The sequence below is a fragment of the Alligator mississippiensis genome, chromosome 2 (genome assembly GCF_030867095.1).
Source record: "Alligator mississippiensis isolate rAllMis1 chromosome 2, rAllMis1, whole genome shotgun sequence".
In the NCBI taxonomy this organism is placed as follows: Eukaryota; Metazoa; Chordata; order Crocodylia; family Alligatoridae; genus Alligator; species Alligator mississippiensis.
In genome coordinates, this window is record NC_081825.1 from 200,956,166 (window position 1) to 200,976,638 (window position 20,473).

General features: G+C 39.8%; 1 protein-coding gene across 3 annotated transcripts in view; it reads left to right on the top strand.

Annotated features, from left to right (window-relative positions):
• MICAL2 (microtubule associated monooxygenase, calponin and LIM domain containing 2) overlaps nucleotides 1-20,473 on the top strand; it is a 218,849-nt gene that overhangs the window by 31,677 nt on the left and 166,699 nt on the right. For all 3 annotated transcript variants that reach the window (XM_059722688.1, XM_019476858.2, XM_059722687.1), the window contains exon 2: nucleotides 3,607-3,964. In XM_059722688.1, coding sequence (XP_059578671.1) covers nucleotides 3,701-3,964 — 264 coding nt within the window. In that variant the 5' untranslated portion in view covers nucleotides 3,607-3,700. The remainder of the gene's footprint in view (nucleotides 1-3,606; nucleotides 3,965-20,473) is intronic.

Consider the following 20,473-nt stretch of genomic DNA (forward strand, 5'->3'; position numbering starts at 1 on the left):
CATCTGTCAACATAATGTTCAGGCCAAAAGAGAGTCACAGTGTTTTCAATAGCAATGTGAAATCTACCGTGACCAGAGTTGTTAGACTCCATGATGCTGTTTCAACCGCAAATTGTGGCCGTTTTTGAAGAATGCTCAACTGATGAGCAAATGTCTCTGCTTAGATTCCACTCAATTTTTTCCCTATTAAATATCTGTAGGGGTATTTTGGATAACAATGGCCTTAATCAATGGCCTTCTCTTGTGAAACAGCCCTGTAGTTGTTGTGGGGGGAAGGGTTTTGTTAGAGTACTGGGTGAAATTTGCTCTGATAAAGCTCTTACCTCAAGGTAGAAGGAGTTGGCTGCCAACCAGTGCTGCTTCTCACATCGCTTTGCTTATCTAAATCGGCATCATTCTTGTAAGAATCAAACTGACCCTATTTCTCACTACCACGCTTGTGCCTTGTTCCTGTTCTGGTTCCCTTGTTTTGCAAATAAATAGTAGGAGCAGGGTTGCCAAGCCAAGATTGATATATATCAATTTTTTTTTTTTTTTAGTTAGTTAGTTATTTTTGTAGACAATCTGCAAACTTGTTATTCATGACCAAACACTTTTATATATTTCACATAATATAGATGCTAGGCCCTAGAGAAAGATCTGGTTAAAATTAAATGTTTAAGACCAACCACAGTGAAGAAAATGATTGTCAATAAAAAAGTCTTTTGCAAATTATCAGTACAAAAAATTCTTGGGTTGTCAACTCTGACTGCAGCAATGATTTTATACCATGCTGCTCCTATCCCATGGGTTCCTTATTCAGTCCCACACCTTGAAACACTTGATCACTTCCTACAACATACCGTGCTCCTTCTTCCCCCAGCCTTACATCCACCAGCCTTACTCCCCGTCGTGGCACAGGCACTTCCCGCCTTGTCCCCGCCCCTGCAAAGGACTGCTTTCTGCCTGCTTGCAAGATGAGCAGTGTTATTGGCAGCAGTGGGATGCAGCAGCAGCACATGGCTGTGGGCTTCAAGCCCTGAGAGAATGCTCTGTGCAAGATGCTGCGCTCCTTTTCAGACCTCAGGTGGTATTGCTGGGCCCTGTCTGTCCTTCAGCAACTAGCTTTGTTCAGAGATGGCGTTTCTGTCAAGCTGTGGTCGCTTAGTGTTTTACAAATAGCTGAATTTTTTTAATGGACTTTATAGACAGGAGTTTTTAGGTTTGTTTTTATGGTCTCCATAAACTTACAGAGTTGGCAATGAGGATAGATTAAATTGTCATCTCATCTTTTGCTTTAGATGAAGGAGATTTTTTTTCTCCGTGCTTTTTAAAGGTTGGAACATGTTGCTTAGAATGGAGAAAGCCAGGAGCCACTCAGTCTATCTGAAAATGACTCTGTTCATTTTTGGGTTCCCAGGAAGTAGAGTATAGGGGATGATGACAAGCCACTGTTGAAGAGAGGGTGAGGACATGGTTGATTGTCAGAAGGGTAGCTTCTATTGGCTAAGCAATGCAGGAAAGCATGTTGATTAAAAAATGCTAACAGAAGGGGGAAAAAAAAGTGGGGTGGGGGGGCAGTGGAGGTCTGGCGGTATACTAGAGGGGCTAGTTGCAACAGTGTGAGTGAGGGGGAAAGCAATTAAGTGTTTTTAGAGGAATTTAGAGGAACTTGGTAGCTGCATCAGAGACCGACCAGTTTTGTTGTTCTAGTCATACTCATTTATTGTATTTTATGAATGTCCTTATTGCTGATTTCTGGGTACAGTAAATTCATTTTGAAAACTTAGCAGTTAATGAGCTTTGAACTTGCACAGATGTGGAATATCCTCAAATCCCACTGAGTAGGAATCCCTGGTGATTAGATTCTTGAAAAAATTAAACCCTCAGAGAGTAGAGAGAAAGAAAGTGTATTTTCCTTCATGAATCCCTTCAGAGGAGGACAAGGAACTAGCCACAGATGAGGAATTCAGAGTGCAAAACAAAGATTGCCTGACTTATTCTTGGCAACATGGATGCAGTCTTGACATTTGGTGTAAGAAAAAAACACGCTCAATGTTGGAAATGTAGTTAAACCTAAAACAACAGAATGAGGATGTACAGGGAAGGGATATTTATTTTAAGCATGGCCACACTATATAAGTGTTCCAAGTACTTCCTTGTTTCTCCCCACAGGATTTTTTTTTTTATAGGATGCATATACTCATCAGTGTTCAAAGAGCAAAAAGATTTACAAGATAGTTCTCTTCTGTATTTAAATACATTGATTATGTTGGCTGTTCCCAATGTTTGTGAGCAGTGTTAAATTTTAAAAATGTAACTTCAAAGGCCCTTCAACAATTTATTCTAAATCTAAAAGACACAATAGATGATGTTCCAAGTAAAATAACTAATAATGTGGGAGAATAAGCAAGCATTGGTTTGGTGTTGAGCATTTGGAATGGTAGTTAATTCCTTAATAGCAGGATAAAAGATATATGACTGACCCATTTAAAATTTTGGATTTGAATCTAGGTAGGTTTTCTCCAAGGCTAAGCAAGTACATAATCCATCATCATTCTCTTCGAAAAATAAATAGCTTTTTTAAACTGTTGGACCTTGGCTGACTTTAATGGATATGTCTGAAATTCAGACAAAGGTTAACCTAGGATATGGGAGTGACCCAAGAAAGTTATTTTAGTTCTTATTAGAGTGGCTTTTGCTTTCTCAAATCTTTAACAGTACTTATCCTAAATAGACCATCTACTTTGTCAGTGGTCAGGTTACTAGGAATGGACCTGTGAAGCTAAGAGCACATAAGGTCACTATTCTGTACTATCAATACATGCTAAGGGAAGATGCTCTATATTGTAAATTAATCCCTTTAAATGATGTTATACAAAGGAAGTAGGATTACTTTCATTGCACTTTATTTTTCTATTTAGGATAGAGGTCAGAAGAATAGGGTAGGCCCCTTATTTGGGGCTTCAGTTCTGGAATAACAAGTCATCATATCTCCTTTCACCCTGTAATTGTTCTGCATCTGGGTATGCAGCTCATGATAAGATCAGGCCCCTCATGTTGACTCTGAATTGTTCTGGCTTAGTTTGTGTTCTACCAATGCCCCTAACTTTTGGACGTATCTAACTGAAAATCTTTAAAATAACATAGTGATGACCTATGGCCAAAATCTTTTAATAAGTCTAGAGACTAGAAATTGCTCAGAGGTATAGAGATTTCACTAAAATTATGGATGAAAGTACCTGAGGAATTGCACACAAGAAGGTCTTGATTATTAGCTAATGGATTAAGGCAGAACATGGTTGACATTAGGACAGAAACTGTAGGGATGGGAGGAAGGGAGGAGGTTAAGAAGTCACCCTTGAAATCAGTGAATGTGAGTACATAGATTGTTCATAATGTTAAAAATTGTGTAGCATTCCTGAGGTGTCATAATTTATTCATACATTATGTAAATATTTGGGTACTTATGCTGTTATTCTCTACCCTCATTCAGTTGCGTAACAATGCTGCATCATATCTTTTAGCTTGAAGCTTGTGTCTAGTTGCCTTTAAATTCAGTTTATCTTTTAAAATTTTGTTTTTTGCTGAAAATGCATTAACTTGTCCTTTGTCTATCTTTTCTAGGAATAGTGTACTTAGAAGAATGTGCTAGTATCCATCACCTATACCATAGCCTCAGAGCTCAAGTTTAATTCTTCCTGCATACTCTTCTCAGAACATGGGGGAAAATGACGATGAAAAATGCACCCAAGCTGGCCATATATTTGAAAATTTTGTACAGGCATCAACATGCAAAGGTACTATTCAGGCCTTCAATATTCTGACCCGTCAACTTGAACTAGATCCGTTGGACAATAGAAACTTTTATATTAAACTGAAGTCAAAAATTACCAGCTGGAAGGCCAAGGCTTTGTGGAACAAGCTTGATAAAAGAGCAAGTCATAAAGAATATAAGCGAGGAAAATCTTGTATGAATACTAAGGTAAGCTGTAACATTCAGTTTCTGATTTATGGCTTTGAATGATTTTTACTTGCTATTTTTTCACTAAATTAAACAGAGCTGCATTATCTTCTGAGCCTCAATGGTAGCCCTGGTATTGGAATTATTATGCAGCATTGGTTCTTTTATTTTCTAGGTACTGAAATACTGAAAAGGTAAATCCTTAATTATTTAAAGATTTAAATGCTGTCCTATCCTTGCTTTTTTTTTATGCAAACAATTGGAAGCTGCCAAATGGGTGCTATGTGTTTATAAGTAGAAAGAGAAATGGTAAAATGGTAACTGTTATTGTGAACAGGGTAGGAGGTGATCACTCTAGTAAAAAATTGACCTACCTTCTGCGATTCAGTAAGTATAAATGTTGTAGAACTTACACCAAAGATTTATTTTTCATTGGCTGATGCCCCTTTCTTCATCAGTTATGATGTTTCACTTTAGAGCAGCTCATTTATGGCTGCATTAATATGGTCCCAGTTTTTTTTCTGATTTTTAGCTAAAAATTGTGTACAGCTCAGACTGATCTAGCCCTTGGATGCTAATGGAAACTATGTATGTAGAACATGTGGGAGAGAGACTGTAAAATACACAAGACCCAAATCATGTGATGCTTCATAGGTTAGAGCCTTCACCAGTTTCACAGGTTGTCATGGTAGAAGGGCAATAAGATTTCCCTCTACCAATTCCCCATCATTTCTGGAGATGTATTTAAATTTATCCAGGACTCTTTTGTCATATGGAGAACACATAAGGATTCCTGTTCTGTTTTTGAAAAGTTACGTTTTTGCTACTTCCTCCCAATTATTAATTTTTGTGTGGGAGAAAAAGATGTCTGTCTCATTCTCGGGAATGAAGACCTGTTTTGTTTTTTTTTTTTTCTCTTTTTGAACCACTAAAACTCTCCTCCTCATTTGTCTATTTGCTTCCCACTTCTTTCTCTGTTTGCCTTTTCTTTTCTTGCTTCTCATGTCACTTCCCTTTTGACATATCCTTCCTCTCTACCTTTTGTTCTTCTGAAGAGGTTTTTGGATGCATGTCAATGAACATAGTTGTGATGAATGTAGACAGGAAAGGGAAGGAATGAATAAAGTGGCGGTTAATAAATTGTGGTGGTCACTCTGCTCTTCTTCCTCTTACTCACTGATTTCCATTATCAGTTTGAGGAGGTATTTGCAGCAAAATAAAGGCAGTTGAAAGGCCCTGTGTAAAGATGGGTAGTACACAGACCTGCTCTCTAAAGCATGATCTTACAGTGCAAGGCCCTGGTTCTGCAAGGATTTACACATACATATAAAATTAAGCACGTATGTGCAAAGCTATGCATGTTCAGAGGCTGAAACCTGTCTCATGCGGTCTTGAAACCCTGGTGTTTCTCTGTCTTGAAAATATAGATTTTTATTTTTAGTTGTGCAGCAAAAATGTTTGTATAAACAACAGACTGGTTTATGCTATATATCCTGTCAGATTGGAGGCGAAATATAAAACATTTCTTATTTGCAACATTGACCATATTAATACATGCATGTATGTAGAGATGTGATATAAAAAGTGGTAAGCGCAGGTGTACGTTATGTACCATGTCGAAACCTACAATTCACTCTCTTATCAAAGCAGGCTGACTACATGTGAGAAATATGAATCTGGAGGTTGCTGCAAATGAAAACATGAACTGTGGTCTACAGGCTCAGTGTGGATATCTAACAAACATTCCTTACATATGAATCATAGTCTGCTGTGAAAGCATATCTATGCCACGTGAATGAGAAGGAATGAATTCAGACAAGAGGGCAAACTCTTTGGTCATTACCATGATGCATTCCAACAGACCCATTTATGTATGATAAGTCAGATAAGTAATTTTAAGCAATATTATTTCTCCAACAAAAATATCTAATGAACAGATATTTTCTGGCTCAACATACCAGCTTATTATTGGTATGTTAATGCTACCTATGAACTTTTAGCTTCAGATGGGTTAGTTAATAGTGGAACTTGACCCATTTAAGCTTAGTGGGCCAACTCTACCTTGTCTGCTTGTTCCAAATTGCATGGGTAACATTTGGTTCAAAGTTTCGATTTACAGTTGTATAGGAAAAAATGCTGCTGAAGTGGATCAGTGGGAACTGGTAAGACAAACTCCACATTGAAGAAGTAGCTGTTTGCAAATATAACTTTGTTAATGGCATTAAAGTTACCAGTTGGCATCACTTCAAAACTTATTATAAGTCTTTTAATTATTTTAAAATAAATAATATTAATAATATAAGAATCTTTAATAATATAAGGATCTTTTTTCCTGCCTAAGCTTTAACTTTTCATAATTCTTCACATCCTTCATTTTTGTACTTTGGTATGGCGTAAGCTATGAGGTGGAAGATAATTTTAATGATACAGGGTGGACTGGTATCCCTGGGATATTATTTCTGATAAAAATTATAGAGACAAAGTAGGTATACACAATTCGTATCAAGGCCTAGTTAGGGTAGTATAGATCAGGGGTGGCCAACCTGTGCCATGATTCACATTAAGTGGCACAGACAGCTTCTGTGTGCGGCACACAGCTGATCAGAGAGGGGCAAGTAGCACAGTGGCAGACAGGGTGGGAAGAAGAAAGCAAAGCAACAAATTTGGGCAGGGAACACAGGGAAGGAAGCAGAGCAGCAGATTGGGCATGGAGTATTGGGCTGGGAGTAGAAAGCAGAGCTGCAGATCAGGCAAGGGATCTTGATTCATATGTAAGGAAGGATTGGAGTGGCACATGGAGAGAGGTTGGAGGGCTAATTTGTGGTATCCTTGCCAAAAAAGGTTGGCCGCCACTGATACAGAATTGTAGTGAATTTTATGGTTTTAGGATGGAGAGAATATCTTGACAGGCAAGCAAAATATTGTAGTTTCTCCATTTTAGTGGGAAGAGTAGTATAACAGGCTTCTATCTCAATCCTGTGTATTAACTGCTTATCAGCAGGGATCCTGGTTTTCTGTTTGCCATGGAAAAATGCATGGTGGGCTGTGGGTGGGGAGTGAGGAGCACCAGCGGGCTAGGGGGCAGTGAGTCGGGAGTGAGGGGCCAGGAGGGCTGTGTGGGGGGGGGGAGTGAGGGGCAATGGCATGGGCAGGGCACTGGCATATCAGGGCTACTCAGCACCACGCAGCAGTGGTGGGGCGGGGGTGGGGAAAAACCACAGCTGGACCCACACCCAGGTGAGCGAAGGGGATGAGGGAGCTCTGATTTTCCATGATAAATAACCCAATATCAAACACCAAAATATGTCGATATACTATTTAGAATGTATTTTATTATAGGGAGTGAGGCACTGGTTGGCTTCCAAATTGCTTTAGAATTGTAAATATATCAATAAAAAACTGTGTTCAACTGATGCCTGTGTATATATAGTGGTGTTTCATTTTAATTGTGGAAAAACATGGGGTTTGGGGGTTTTAATCAGTCTGTGATTTTTAAACAGAGAAAACCAGGATCCCTGCTTATCAGTCTGTAAACCCTGGACACTTCCGGTTTTTAGGAGATTCTTGTGATTTTTATGGATGGTTTTACTTATGTCAGTAACTTGAATGCATGCAAAGATTGATATTACAGGTTTAAATTATTTTAAAATAATGCTTTGTAATTTGCACAACTCTCCACAACCATCAGATGAAATCAAGATCTAAACTACCTAATTTTCCTTTTACAAATCTTGAATCAGTCACCAGACCCAATGTAATCATACCTCTCGCAGAACCTATAAAATCTTCAGCATATCTGTAACCTCTACTCAACAAGCTTTATAGATGCAATAAGTTACTTTAATTTCCTTTAACTGAAATAACAGTACCCAGGGGAACATAACTAAAAAAGTGAGTCTACAACCTTTTGCATCCTCTAACATTATACGTTATTTAGTAGCTATCACTTTTTACCATTGTCAAATTCCATTGCTAGTATTTTATAAGCAAAATCTTTTAAAATTGAATGGATTAAAAAAAGAAGCAGCTGGAACAATTTTCAGAAAGTTCATACCTACCACTCCTTGAAAGTCATCTCATTCTAAAATGACACATTTACTTAACTTTAAGTTTGCAAAAGAAACCAACATAAAAAGACTTTTCTAGGGAAAGACCCCACATAAAAATTGTCAGGCAGAAATATGCTTTGTATCTGAAAACTTGAACAGGAGTGTGTATACATTTAACAACATTTAAAACTCTTTCTTGTTCTTCCCAGGCATATAATTGTTGCAACACTGCCATAGAATTTCTACTCTGGCTGTTTGTGTTTTATGAAGTTCACCTGGATTCCAAGAAAACAAAAGTTGTTTTCACCATCCAAAAAGCAGGAAAACCTTGTATGCATTTCCCAAATGTAATTCAAGATGGATCACAAATAATATTCTCCTGGGCAAGACACTCTCATATTTTGGGTTGAACAGTAAATCGTTCAATGCATAATGTGCCCAGAATCTGTAAAGATTATTTCTTTGTGAAGCAAAACATGTCTAAACTATCAAGAGTGGTGAAAGCTCTCTCTCCCTTTATGTGCAAACAGTTTAAAATGTTTGTAACTTTCTGAATACATACAATTCAAGAAAAAATAACAGGAATAATTCATCTGTGTACCTGCAGGGTACATTATTAACAACCATCTTAAGGTTTACTTGGCTATTCTAGGCTTCTGTCATGGTGAATCTCTATATATACTATACAGTCTTCAGACTGACTTTAATCATTTGATTTACTGGGAGGAAAGTACTGAGTTTGTGTAAATAGTAAATGTGTATATGTGTATGCACACATGCTCATGCAGGAAAGTGTAACTTGCACTGAAGTTCAGGGGAGATGAGCATGTATAGGCTGATACCTCTAAAAAGCCCCAAACTGTCATGTAACCTATACCATTTTTTTCCCTTTAATTTCAATTAAGGTAGGCTTTAGGACATTTTTCAATAGTTTTGTTTTTAAGAAACTGTGATTAGCAAATCTTGATCCACTAAGTTGTGTTGCCTAGGTATTTAGTACCAGGTAGAAGAGTATCCAGATCTTTTATTTTACTTGATATACACTCTTATCCAAAAAAGTATTATTAACTATTGTTTTAGAACAGTTAGCTGAAGGAAATGGCTCAGAGAAGTTTACAACCACTTTTTCTGGATTAGCATTACTATTTTGGGTAACATAACATTCTGTTCATGTTGGATGTTGTTGATGGTGTTAAAAATAACATATGTTAACATTCATTCGTTGCTGTACAAATAAGCGAACACTTCTTTAGTTGAATGGTATTTTAGTAAGGTTCTGCAAATACTCATCTTACCATTGTAGTACGTGACTTCAAGCCAAAGCAATATCCAGAGCACAGAGTATGAATGCATGGTTACTAATAGGACCAGATTGCTAGGATGTGAATCAGTTGACAGAGGGTCTGGTCTCATGAACCGTGAGTGAAGCTGGATTGTTTTGTGACTTATTCATAACCCCAAGATGCAGCTTTGTCTTCATAATATAGCCATGCTAATTCGCTTGTTAATCATAAAATGGGATAATTTTATCTGCTGGGCCCCCTTCTCTTCTTTGTTCATGTTTTCATCTCCAAAGAATGTCAACTGTAAGTCCTGTAGGTTAATCAAACCCACTTTGACTGGGATTTTGCCTTCCCACAGAGTTCAGGAGGGCAGATTTCTTGCCAAACATGTTGTGTGCTGCTACGTTGTATAGTCCTAGGACACTGAACAGGGCAGGAGATGAATATGGGGTCTTTCTCACTTCTATTTCATACAAAATATCTTCCATTTCCTCTCGTTCTCAACATTGCCAAAACCCACAACTCATAAGTAGAAAGTTTTGAGTATTTAAGTATGCAACAAATTTAGTGCATTTGGCTTCTGGGGGTCATCTGTTTCCTAAAGGTGATGAAACCAAAGTTTGTCTCCTAATTAAACAGTTATTTCAGTGTGTCTAAACGTTGAAATATTTCAATTATTCCCTTTCTCCCCTCCCACCCCTGGCAACATCACTTGTAACTAATCTGATAGTCATAAAAAATCACACTTCCCATTCTTTTTAGTTTGGTGAGCATTCCAAAATAGCTTAAAAATTAATGGTAAAACCTTCTAATGTTTTTCTTAGCTAAAAACTGACAAATATTCATGAGAGGCAAGGATTTTGTAGGGTGATATCGTTTTTTGGACCAACTTTGTAGTTGGGATAAAGTTAAAAAAGCTTTTGAATGCAAGACATTCTTTCTCAGGTCTCTTATCACAGGAACTGGGCATAGCATAGTGAGATGTCACTGTGTAGCATTTCTTTTTTCTTTAGTTTGTGGGTTTTCCATTGAGTAACTTGCAGCCAATTTTATCAGCCAGTTTTCATCCAGTTTTCTCTGGTTCCATGTATTTATCTGTTTGCTCCAGATGCCAGAAAATCCAGATATTCCAGTTCTCTGGTTTATACAACCACTTGTAATCTTTTTTAACAAGGGGTGAGCATAATTCTGAGCTGTGGGAGGAAGAAGGAAAATTATAGCTGCCGTTGTGCTACAATTTAAAAATGTTCTGTGACAATAAAAATCTTGACTTGGTCATTAAACAGATAGCTGATATCCATATGACACTTTTCTTTAATAACTTAATTAAAAAAATAACCATTTCAAAACAACATTTGTAAAAGCTTACTTGTAAAAGTTTGACAATCAAGGTTTATGATGAAAATGCCAACCTTATTTATTGGCAGATAAGGTTCTTTGGGTAGATGTGATATCTTTTTTTAGACCAACTGGATAGCTGGAAAAATTGTTCTTTGCAAGCTTTTGGGCACAAAAACCCTGCTGCAGGCATAGGGAGAGTTTATTTATTTATTTTAATAGTCCTTATTTATTTTAATAAATCTTATTTTAATAGTACTGATGATAACTCCACTCAGAAGAAGATGACAATAGTTAACTGTTGTCTTTTGATATCTGACAACTAAACCAAATGCTAGTTCCTGAATATAGAAACTTTGAACAAACAGATCTTCTATTCCTGTGTTTATTTTTTAACTTTTTATGATTTTTTTTTCTCTTTAGCCCTGTTCTTTTGGGTGTTACATACAACAGATATAATTTGGAATTGCATAAGAGTCTGTCCAAAATGTATTGTTGCCATAAAGCCTGTTTTCAAGCACTGTGCACAAAAGTGGGGGAAATCCATTAATCATTTCTTGGAAGATGTAGACAATGCCATATCTGTGTGCAAAATGGTAACCTATTACTGGTTTTGTAATGCCAACTCTTCGGTGTATTGTAGTAAGCTTCTGGGAACCAGAAATGTAATCTATTGTTTTAATCATCCAGAGGGCTTCCAAGTTCAGGATAGGAATTAAACCCTATACTTATAGGAAGTTGTGAGCAGGAAGAATGTTGTGGTTTATCCCTGGAAATGCATCCTGGGTTAAAAAAAAAATTGTTAACAGGTATTTAAAAAAAAAGAAAGAAAAAAAAAAAAAGAGAAGTAACAAAATAGCCTTTGCTTAGCACTTGGAGTCTTCAGAGTCATGTCCAGAGACTGGGAAGTAGGGCTGTACAAAGCTTTGGTCCCTGATTTGATTCGGCCTGATTCGGTGGCTAAATCTCCAAATTGGAATCAAATCAGAGAACTTTTTAATCTCTCTGAATTGAATCAGAACCCTCTGAATCAATTTGGAAAGATTTGGCAATTCAGACGTAGGCACAGCTTTAAATATTTTTTTCTATATACCTCAAGGTACCAGGCGGCTTGTGAACACTGTGATGATGGGGTGCATGGAGTGTCCTACAGCAGTGTGAGGGGCTCCCCAGCACACTTGGCAGCAGACCTGGAAGTGGACCAGAAGCACTTTGATCTACTTCTGGGTCCACCAGGGAGTGTGCAGGGGGGGCCCACCTTGTGCTCCCCCGGCTTGGCAACTGGTGCCTCCTGGGCCTGGGGGGCACCTGGGGTGCCCTTGCAGCTGATCACTGAGTTGGGGGGACACCAGGGGGGTCCCTCAGTGTGCTTCCTGGCGGAACCAGAAGTGGACTGGAAGTACTTCTGGCCTACTTCCGGGTTCGCTGCAGAGCTTGCGGGGGAGGCCCCCATGCTTCTGTGGGACGCTCCATCTGCTCCAGTATCACAGCGTTCACAAGTTGCACTGGTACCTTGAGGTATGTAGAGAAAACATTTAAAGCTGTGTCTGTGTCCAAATTGCTGATTCTCCAAATCAGCATCAAATCTGCAGATTCAGATTCAGCTGAATTGAATCAGGGACAGTGATCCGAATCAACAAATCGAATCGCTGTCCCTGATTCAGGACGAATCTGAATCCAATAGGGCCCATTTTGCAGACCCCTACTGAGAAGCTTCGAGAAGTCTCTAATGCTCACATATTCCACTGACTTCAGTGGCAGGGAGGATTTAGCTCACTTAAAATACAGGCCATTTTAGATACCCGGATGACTTTTTTGTAATTGGTGGTACTGGAGCTGGGAAGGGTCAACTATTTTTATTTATTTTTTAAATCTCTATAAATAATAAATGTACAATGCTGTCTGTTCAGTGGATGGCTAAGGGATTAGTAACCATGACATCAAGGAAAGAACTGTTGAGGAGGAGGATAAAAGAAAATTCACATCCAAGAACAGAATCTTTTCATGCTGATGACAGATACAGATTGTTTCTCCTGTTTCTTTAAGAAATTTTTTTCAAGAAAAGAGTCAGGGTGATGAAAGGACACATAGCAGACATCATTCTTTATAAACAAAACCAAGTATCTGACTTTGAACATTGCTTAATGCTGTCAAATCAAGCCAAGTTGCATCACCAAAACCAAATGTTTGGCATTTCATTCAGTAATAAAATCCATTTATTTTTATTAGAACTTGTAAAAATTATGCTACAGACATTTCCTTAAGTCCAAAACTCTGCAGTGTTATCATGTATGAGAAACAAACCTCAGCCAAAATAACATAACCAGACTGCCTAGCTAGCATTGTTTTCTGTAGAAGTTTGCAGGCATTTGGGAATTGCAATGCTTTGGCTTGCAGGATAACAGTAGCTTCACTTCTGGTCTAAAACAGAGTTATTCTGCTACTCTATGTCCCTTGTTTTTACATCTTTGCTTTTAATCTGCAGAAAGGAAGTGCCCCACATTCAACTGATTTCCCAATTATTTTTTCTGTGGAAATGCCTGAGCTCAAGAGCTACACCCAATTGCTTTTATACAAAACATGAATACTGTTGCTGTTACTTGTCTTAATTAAATTTGACTGAAATGAGAGATTACGGTGAGATATGTTCCCTTGCTATCACATTTTGATTTTTTGGATTTATGAGAGCATGAAAACAGTAAGGACCCATCCAAATTGCAGGGTGGTGTTCCTTGTATGTGCCAAACCAAAGGAAACAGATTGCTGTGGCCTCAGGAGCCCAGGCCTGCCAGACAGTTGCTTTCCTTTTCTCATGGTTTGGGTCAGGCCTTTGTTTCTGTCTAGGAAAGAGACAGTGCCAGCTCAGCTCAGTTACCACTTTGTTGTTAGTTACGTTACAAGCTCCTTTATTTTTATATTTTTGTACAGATAAGTAAGGAAATGCATAACTTTTGCTACCAAGAAATGATTAAACATTTGGCTGTTAACTGAATAGGTTTCAGACATAAAGCAATTTCCTGTCTCCATTTGGTGCTTCTCTCATTTAAATTCCCATACCTGTTTTGTGCGCTCGCTTATTTTTCCATGGTGTAGACTACAATATTTTGGTAGTCTTGAAATGACGTTGTAGCCATTATGGTCCTGGAAATATGTGAGAGGGAAAGTGCATGGTTGTCCAATAAAAGATATCACCCACAGAAATCCTTGCTTCTCTATAATATTTTGGTATTTTTGGGAAACCTGGCATTTTATCAGAAAAGAATACTGTGGTGTTAAATTTTTATTGGCAAAAGCCTGATGATGTGTATATATGTAGATAACACATTTAAAATATTCCTCCAAAAGGTAAGGGCTGAAAAAAGATAATTTGTTAGTAATTTTTTATTTTATTTTGAAGGATAGGTAAATTTAAAATTTAACTGAACAACTTGGAAATGGGTACCTCTACTGTACCTTTTAAAAAAAATGTTTTAATGTACATTTTAGATGGAGAAAGTATTAGAGGATTACCTAACTCTAGAGTGGGAGTGGGGGGCGGGAATCTGGGCCACAGGTGATTTCATTTGGCCTGTGGGTGGGTGCCCACCAATTAACTGTATCTGCCTCAGCCTGCAGCTGCACCTGCTGCGCTCGGTGGGTGGTGAGCCCCATCCACTCCTGCCAGGACAGCGCACTGCACTGCCACCCCCATGTGGGACGACCCTGGCCTTGGTCCTGGCCAGCAAACAGCTTCTGGATGGGACTGCTGCTGCTGCTGCCTGGGGAGCTGCTTGGCTTCCCTGGCCTCCAACAGCTCCTTCTCATGTCCATACTACAGCATCCAAGGCAGCAGGGAGGGAAGCTATGGCAGGTCGGGGGAAGCTGCATTTGGGTAGGAGCGTGGGGTGGGGGCCGATGGGAGCACAGTGCCCAGAGCATGGGGCCCATGACCAACAGGTTGGGGGGACTGTGGAGCCTGGGTTGGCCCAGTTCCATTGCATGGGGCTCCCCACAGCTCATGTGCAGCTCCTGGGACTAATGTGCCAGCAATGGGAAGCCCTGTGCAATGGAGTTGGAGGCTTTTCCTGCACCCTGCTACCCTGTGCAGCTCCAGGGACTCCGCTGGAAGTGGCGGGGAGCCCCGTGTAGCAGAGCCAAGCTGGCTCAACTCCACTGCCTGCTTCCCAGCAGAGTCCCACGAGCTGCGCATGGCAGCAGGGAACAGGATCGGGCCTCTGGCTCCATCATGTGGCACTCCCCCCGCACAGCGAAAAGCTCTGGCTCAGTCCTGAGAGCTTCACATGAGACATGGGGGCAGCCCTGCATGATGGAGCCAGTGACCTAGCTGCACTCCCTGCTGCCACATGTAGCTCACAAAACTGGCCGGAGCCATGCATCACTAGGGGGCTCTGCCTGCGCAGGCCAAGATCATGTACCTCCTGCTGCTACTGCCAGCAGCAGGGGCTGTGAGTCATGGAGAGGGCATGTGTGTGGGGGGGGTCTCTTCATGTGAACCTCACCATGCCAAACACACCCACCCACCCACTCACATCCCCCAAGACTCTCCACACCCCACATGCACACCTCCCCCACATCCCCCCACAAACTCCATAACCCCCACACCACACACAGACTCCCCCAAATACCCCCTACACACAATATACAAGGTTAAGAGTTTATTCTGAAATATTATGCAATCACCTCTATATACACTATGGAAATGCACATATATCGGGCCAAAATATTTTTTGAAATAAAATTAAAATATGTTATAGTAGATATTTGATTTTTAGTAGACGATTTTGATTTTTTTTTCCAGTTCCAAGATGGCAACCTGCCCCCTCCCCCCTAGCTGTACTTCCAAGGGCAAGGGGAGCAACTTCAGTAGCAAAAGTCAAGGGTTAGGGGGTGGAAGTTCTGGTCCCAAGATGGCAACAAAGGGGTGGGGCACTTGTGAAGAGCTGGGGCTACAACAGCTCACCAAAACTCATTAAGTGGTTCTCCAGGTTGGTGGGTGGTGGCACTCCATCCCTGCCCACCCCACCAGTCATGCTTGATGGGCATTCTTGATGCAGCACTGGCTGGAGCCAGGCCCTTCTGGGAACCATGTCCCCCAAGAGCATTACAGACAGACAGACAGATACACAGATGGATGGACTCTATATGTAATATAAAATAATTTTTACCCATAATTTTTACAAATTATTTTATATATAATATAAAATAATTTTTACCCATTTTTATTCTTCTTCAGCAGTTAGTACATCTTGTTATTTACCAGAACCAGCTAAACAGCTGCTATAGGTAACTTGTAAGCAAAATGGTCTAGAATAGTTTTCCTGGAATTTATTTATTCATTTCTGGAATGTTATAGTTGGTATAGCAGAACAGATCTTTAAGGCTAAATACAGACAGTCAAGAAGCCTGAGGCTAAATTGATTCAAAGTTTGCAAATTAATCTAAACTACATAGATTGAACCTATAGGCAAGTGAACAGACATTCACTTTTGATTCTGGAAATGCAGGCACATGCTTGCAGTGGCCCAGGTCAGATGCTTGGGGGTGCCAGAGCATGCCTTCCTGCTTCACTGGAACAAAAATCTTGGGCCAAAGCTAGCCCACCCACCCTGTAGGGGGAAGGGTTGTAGGGGAGGTGCAAAGTATCCTGGGATGCTGGGGGACTGAGAATTAACTTGAATCTGGAGGGGGTCTGGAACAGAAGTTCAATAAACCAATTTAACTTAAAACAGTTAAGCCTGATACTATATCCATCCAGGTTTATTTTAAACTGGTTTCAACATTTTGAAAATAGTTTATATGCACTGAACTTCTGTTGTGTAACAGAATTGAACCAGTTTCTGATCACTTATACCAATTTAGGTATAATTCTGTCCCTAGCCTAAATGCTGTACATAGAAAATGACAACTTGAAGCCTGTGTTTCTCGTGGCTTGCAACATTGCAAATTCAAACTCCTCTTTCTGAACAGAGAGGGAGCAAACAGGCATCAAGATGTCACTGGAATGAGTTATGTCTTGATATGGCAAAAACAGGGGGAAATTGAGCTACGTGGCTCATTGAAGGGGAATACTTTATTCCACTTGCGCACAGTATATGGCAAACACTTTGAAGGATAGCATTAGAATTCAGATTGGAAAAGCATTCTGAAATCAAGAGGCTGACGTTCAGTAAAGTCAAGTTGAAAGTGCTACTCTTAAGAAAGAAAAATCTAATGCCCAAACACAGAATGGGGAACACTGGTTAGGTAGCAGTGCTGTGAAAATGGTTCTACTGTTTATAGCAGACCATAAACTGAGTAAGCAGTGTAGTTCTGTTTCAAAAAAAGGAGCTGCCTTCCTGGGATGTATTAAAAGGAATCTTGTATGTGAGAAACAGGAAGTATTTCCACCTACTCAGTGCTAGTGAGGCCTTGGGTAGAGTAATAGATCCAGTTTCAGGCAACATAGGAAAGATGCAGACAGTTTGGAAAGAGTTGAGAGGAGCACAATATGTCATACTAGGAAAGGTTGGAATGATCTTGTTTAATCTAGAATGTTGGGCATGATAACACTGTTTTATTTATTTGAAGACTCTTTTATAAAGAGGCTAGTGTTCAATTGTTCACTATAACCACTGAGGAAAGGAAAGAAATAATGGGTTTATCAGTGAGGGAAATTTAAGTTTAGATATTTGGAAAAACTTCCTAACAGTAATGCTAATTAAGCTGTGAAGTCTGTGGAATCCCTGTCGCTGGAGGTTTTGAGAACAGGTTAGACAGTGAAGCTATGTCCTGTGTATGTTGATCCAGCATCAGGTAAATGGAATAGACAAAGTTACCTCTTGATGTCCTTAGTAATTAAAACTTGGAAAAACATTTATAAAAAATGTAACCTGTTTTAGTAACCCCTTTCTGCATTAGATACTGCCAGTGATGTGAAACATTTTCACTATAACCCATTATGTTATGAAAAAACTTTATCTGAAATCTGCAATTTTGTTTGAAAATCCTAAATTAAATAGCTTGTGGGGAATGTTAACCATTCCCAGGTTAAGCTCTTTCAGCTGTCTCCTTTGTACAGCAGGATGGATCCTTCCCAGCTAGTCCACTGTGGGACTTAGATTCTGAGTTGGAGAGACCACAGCTAGGAATTGAAGACTTCGTTTTCAGTGTATATACTGTCACTGATGCTGTCAGCAAGGTTGCTAACTAATAAAGTGGTAGCTGTGGTATGCAAAACTGAAATAAGGCCACTGAGCATCAATTGAATGGTAAAGGTGCTTGATCTGGTCTGTACTGATAACAGCCTTTCTTAAAGATGGGAGATTCTGAGTTCCACTTACAGTCCACTTAGCTATCATGCCTTGTGTCCATACCTCTTCCTTTCTGATGTGGTATGATGGATATCATGCAGGTTGTAATGTGTCATAAATCCAATATCTGTGATATCTTGTATCTAGTAGATTTATGAAGTGAAGTTGGTAGGCTTGTCTGCGAAAAGTACATCTTTTAATAGACCAATTAAATGGTTGGAATTTTTTTATTAGACCAACTGGGTTTTTTAAATATTCAGGTATTCATCACGAGTATGACAATGGATACTTAAAAATTTCTAAAGACAGTTCTCTAAAACTTCTGTGATGTCTGCCAATTAAAACTTTACAAAAAAAATTGTAAATTATAAGCTACAAGTCTTTGATGTAAAGGGACACACCTATATGTGTGTGTGTGTGTGTGTGTGTGTGTGTGTGTGTGTGTAATATATATAATGACACAGGTAATGAGAGAGTTCCTAAAAGAAGCCAGAGTCCCAAGTAAATTATATAAGTTAGCAAATTTTGGTATGCTAGCTTTAAACAAAGAAAATATGAAAACAACAGGAGTGTCTCTAACTTTCTATAAATTGAACATATATAATTAAGGAACCTACAGCCAGTGTGCAGCAGAGCATAGTTTCTTGGGCTAGGGACAGAAATTACACACAAATTGGTATAAGTGATTGGAAACAGGTTCAAATGTGTGACAGAAATTCAGTGCACACAAAACACTTTCACAATGACCAGAACTGATTTAAGATAAAACTGGATGGATGTAGTATCTGATTTAGGTTGTCCGTTTATTGAACTGCTGTCCCAGATCCCATCCAGATTCAAGTTAACTCTCAGTCCCCCAGCATCCCAGGATGCTTTGCACCTCTCCTGCAAATCCCCTCCCCCCACCCTTCACAGGCTGGGTGGGTTAGCCTTGGTTCAACCTGTCTGTTCCAGCTGAGCGATCAGGCATGACCTAGTACTCCCCATGATTTCTGGCCTGGCCCACTGCAGGCATGTGGCTGCATTTCCGGAATCAAAAGTGAATGTCTGTTCACTTGCTTATTGGTTCAACGGACGCAGCTTAAATTAACCTAGAAAGATTGAATCAATTCAGCCTTGGGCTTTTTGACTGTCTGTACTTAGCCCTGGTGTCTTGCATACAATTATTCTTTTCATTTGGGTTTTCCATGATCAATCCTTGTGTATAAGTCTAATGCTAATATATATATATTTGAAAAACATGGATATAAGGCAGGGGTGGCCAAATACGGCCTGCAGGCTGGATCCAGCCCACCAGGCCATTCTATCCAGCCTGCTGGGCCCCTAAAATTTTATAAAATTTATATTTATCTGCTCCTGGCTACCTGTCAAAGATGACAGGAGATAGGGGCAGTAGGACCCAGGGGGAGCCTGCAGGACTAAGTAACAAGGCCAGCCCGGCCCCCTCCACCCCACCCCCCAACCGGAAACCTCTGCCTGCCGCATCTTTCACTGCTTCCCTACCTACCCGCAGGCTAGTCCACCATGCACACCCTACCATACACATGCACCCCCCCTTGCACTGCCATACACACAGGCCCCAACACCCACACCCCACACCCCACATATACACACACCAACAGCCCCCCCCAAACTTATATCCACCTGTCCATGGTCCCCCTCCCCCAACAATATACAAGAGTAAGACTTCATTTTAAGCTATTGTGCAATCACCTCTATGTACACTACACAAACACATGTAAATTAGGACAAAATATTTTTTTAAATCAAATTAATGAATGTTGTAGAGGTTTGATTTTTAGAATATGATATTTTGGTTTTTGGTATTTTTCTGATTCTGAGATGACAAAACCCCTTGCTGAACGGAGTATTTCTGGGGGCAACGGAGGGCCTTCTGGTGCCAAAGGTCAGGAGTTAGGGGGCAGGACGTCCAATCACAAGATGGCAACCAGGGGGTGGGGCACCTGTCAAGGGGTGGGACTACCTTGCGGCACCTTGACAGTTTGCCTAAACTTGGTAAGCGGTCCTCTGCCTGAGATTATTGCCTGCCCCTGATATAAGGATATTTGGACTTTTGCTTTTTAAACAAGGCTTACATTGTACAAGGGGAAAAAAAATGAAACTGTGATGCCATTATCTACCCAGAAGTATCGATACACTATTTTAAAAATTGCCATAAAGAACCAAGTTAATGTATGAATTCAGTGGATGTACTAGTGTTTTGCTGCTACAAATCTGACATTATGCACCAAAAGAAGACAATGAAAACAAGTTCCGTTTGGAAAATAAATTAAAATTTGTGCTCACAAGCACTCTGTAGATTCCTGTGGATGGATTCCACTGTGATATAGATGGAAAGTTCAGCTGTGAAATACAACAACTACAGGATTCAGCTGTGAATATGATAGCTGAAGGAATTGCTGCACAGTGATAGCATCTTGTCAGTATTAAGACAGATTTGTGAACTTAAAATCGTTGGTATGGCTTCCTTCCTTCCTTGCTTCTAATCTGATAAACCTCCTCCTTCTCCCCCTCCCTCTCATTTTTTGACCAGAGTGATTTTGGAAGTAG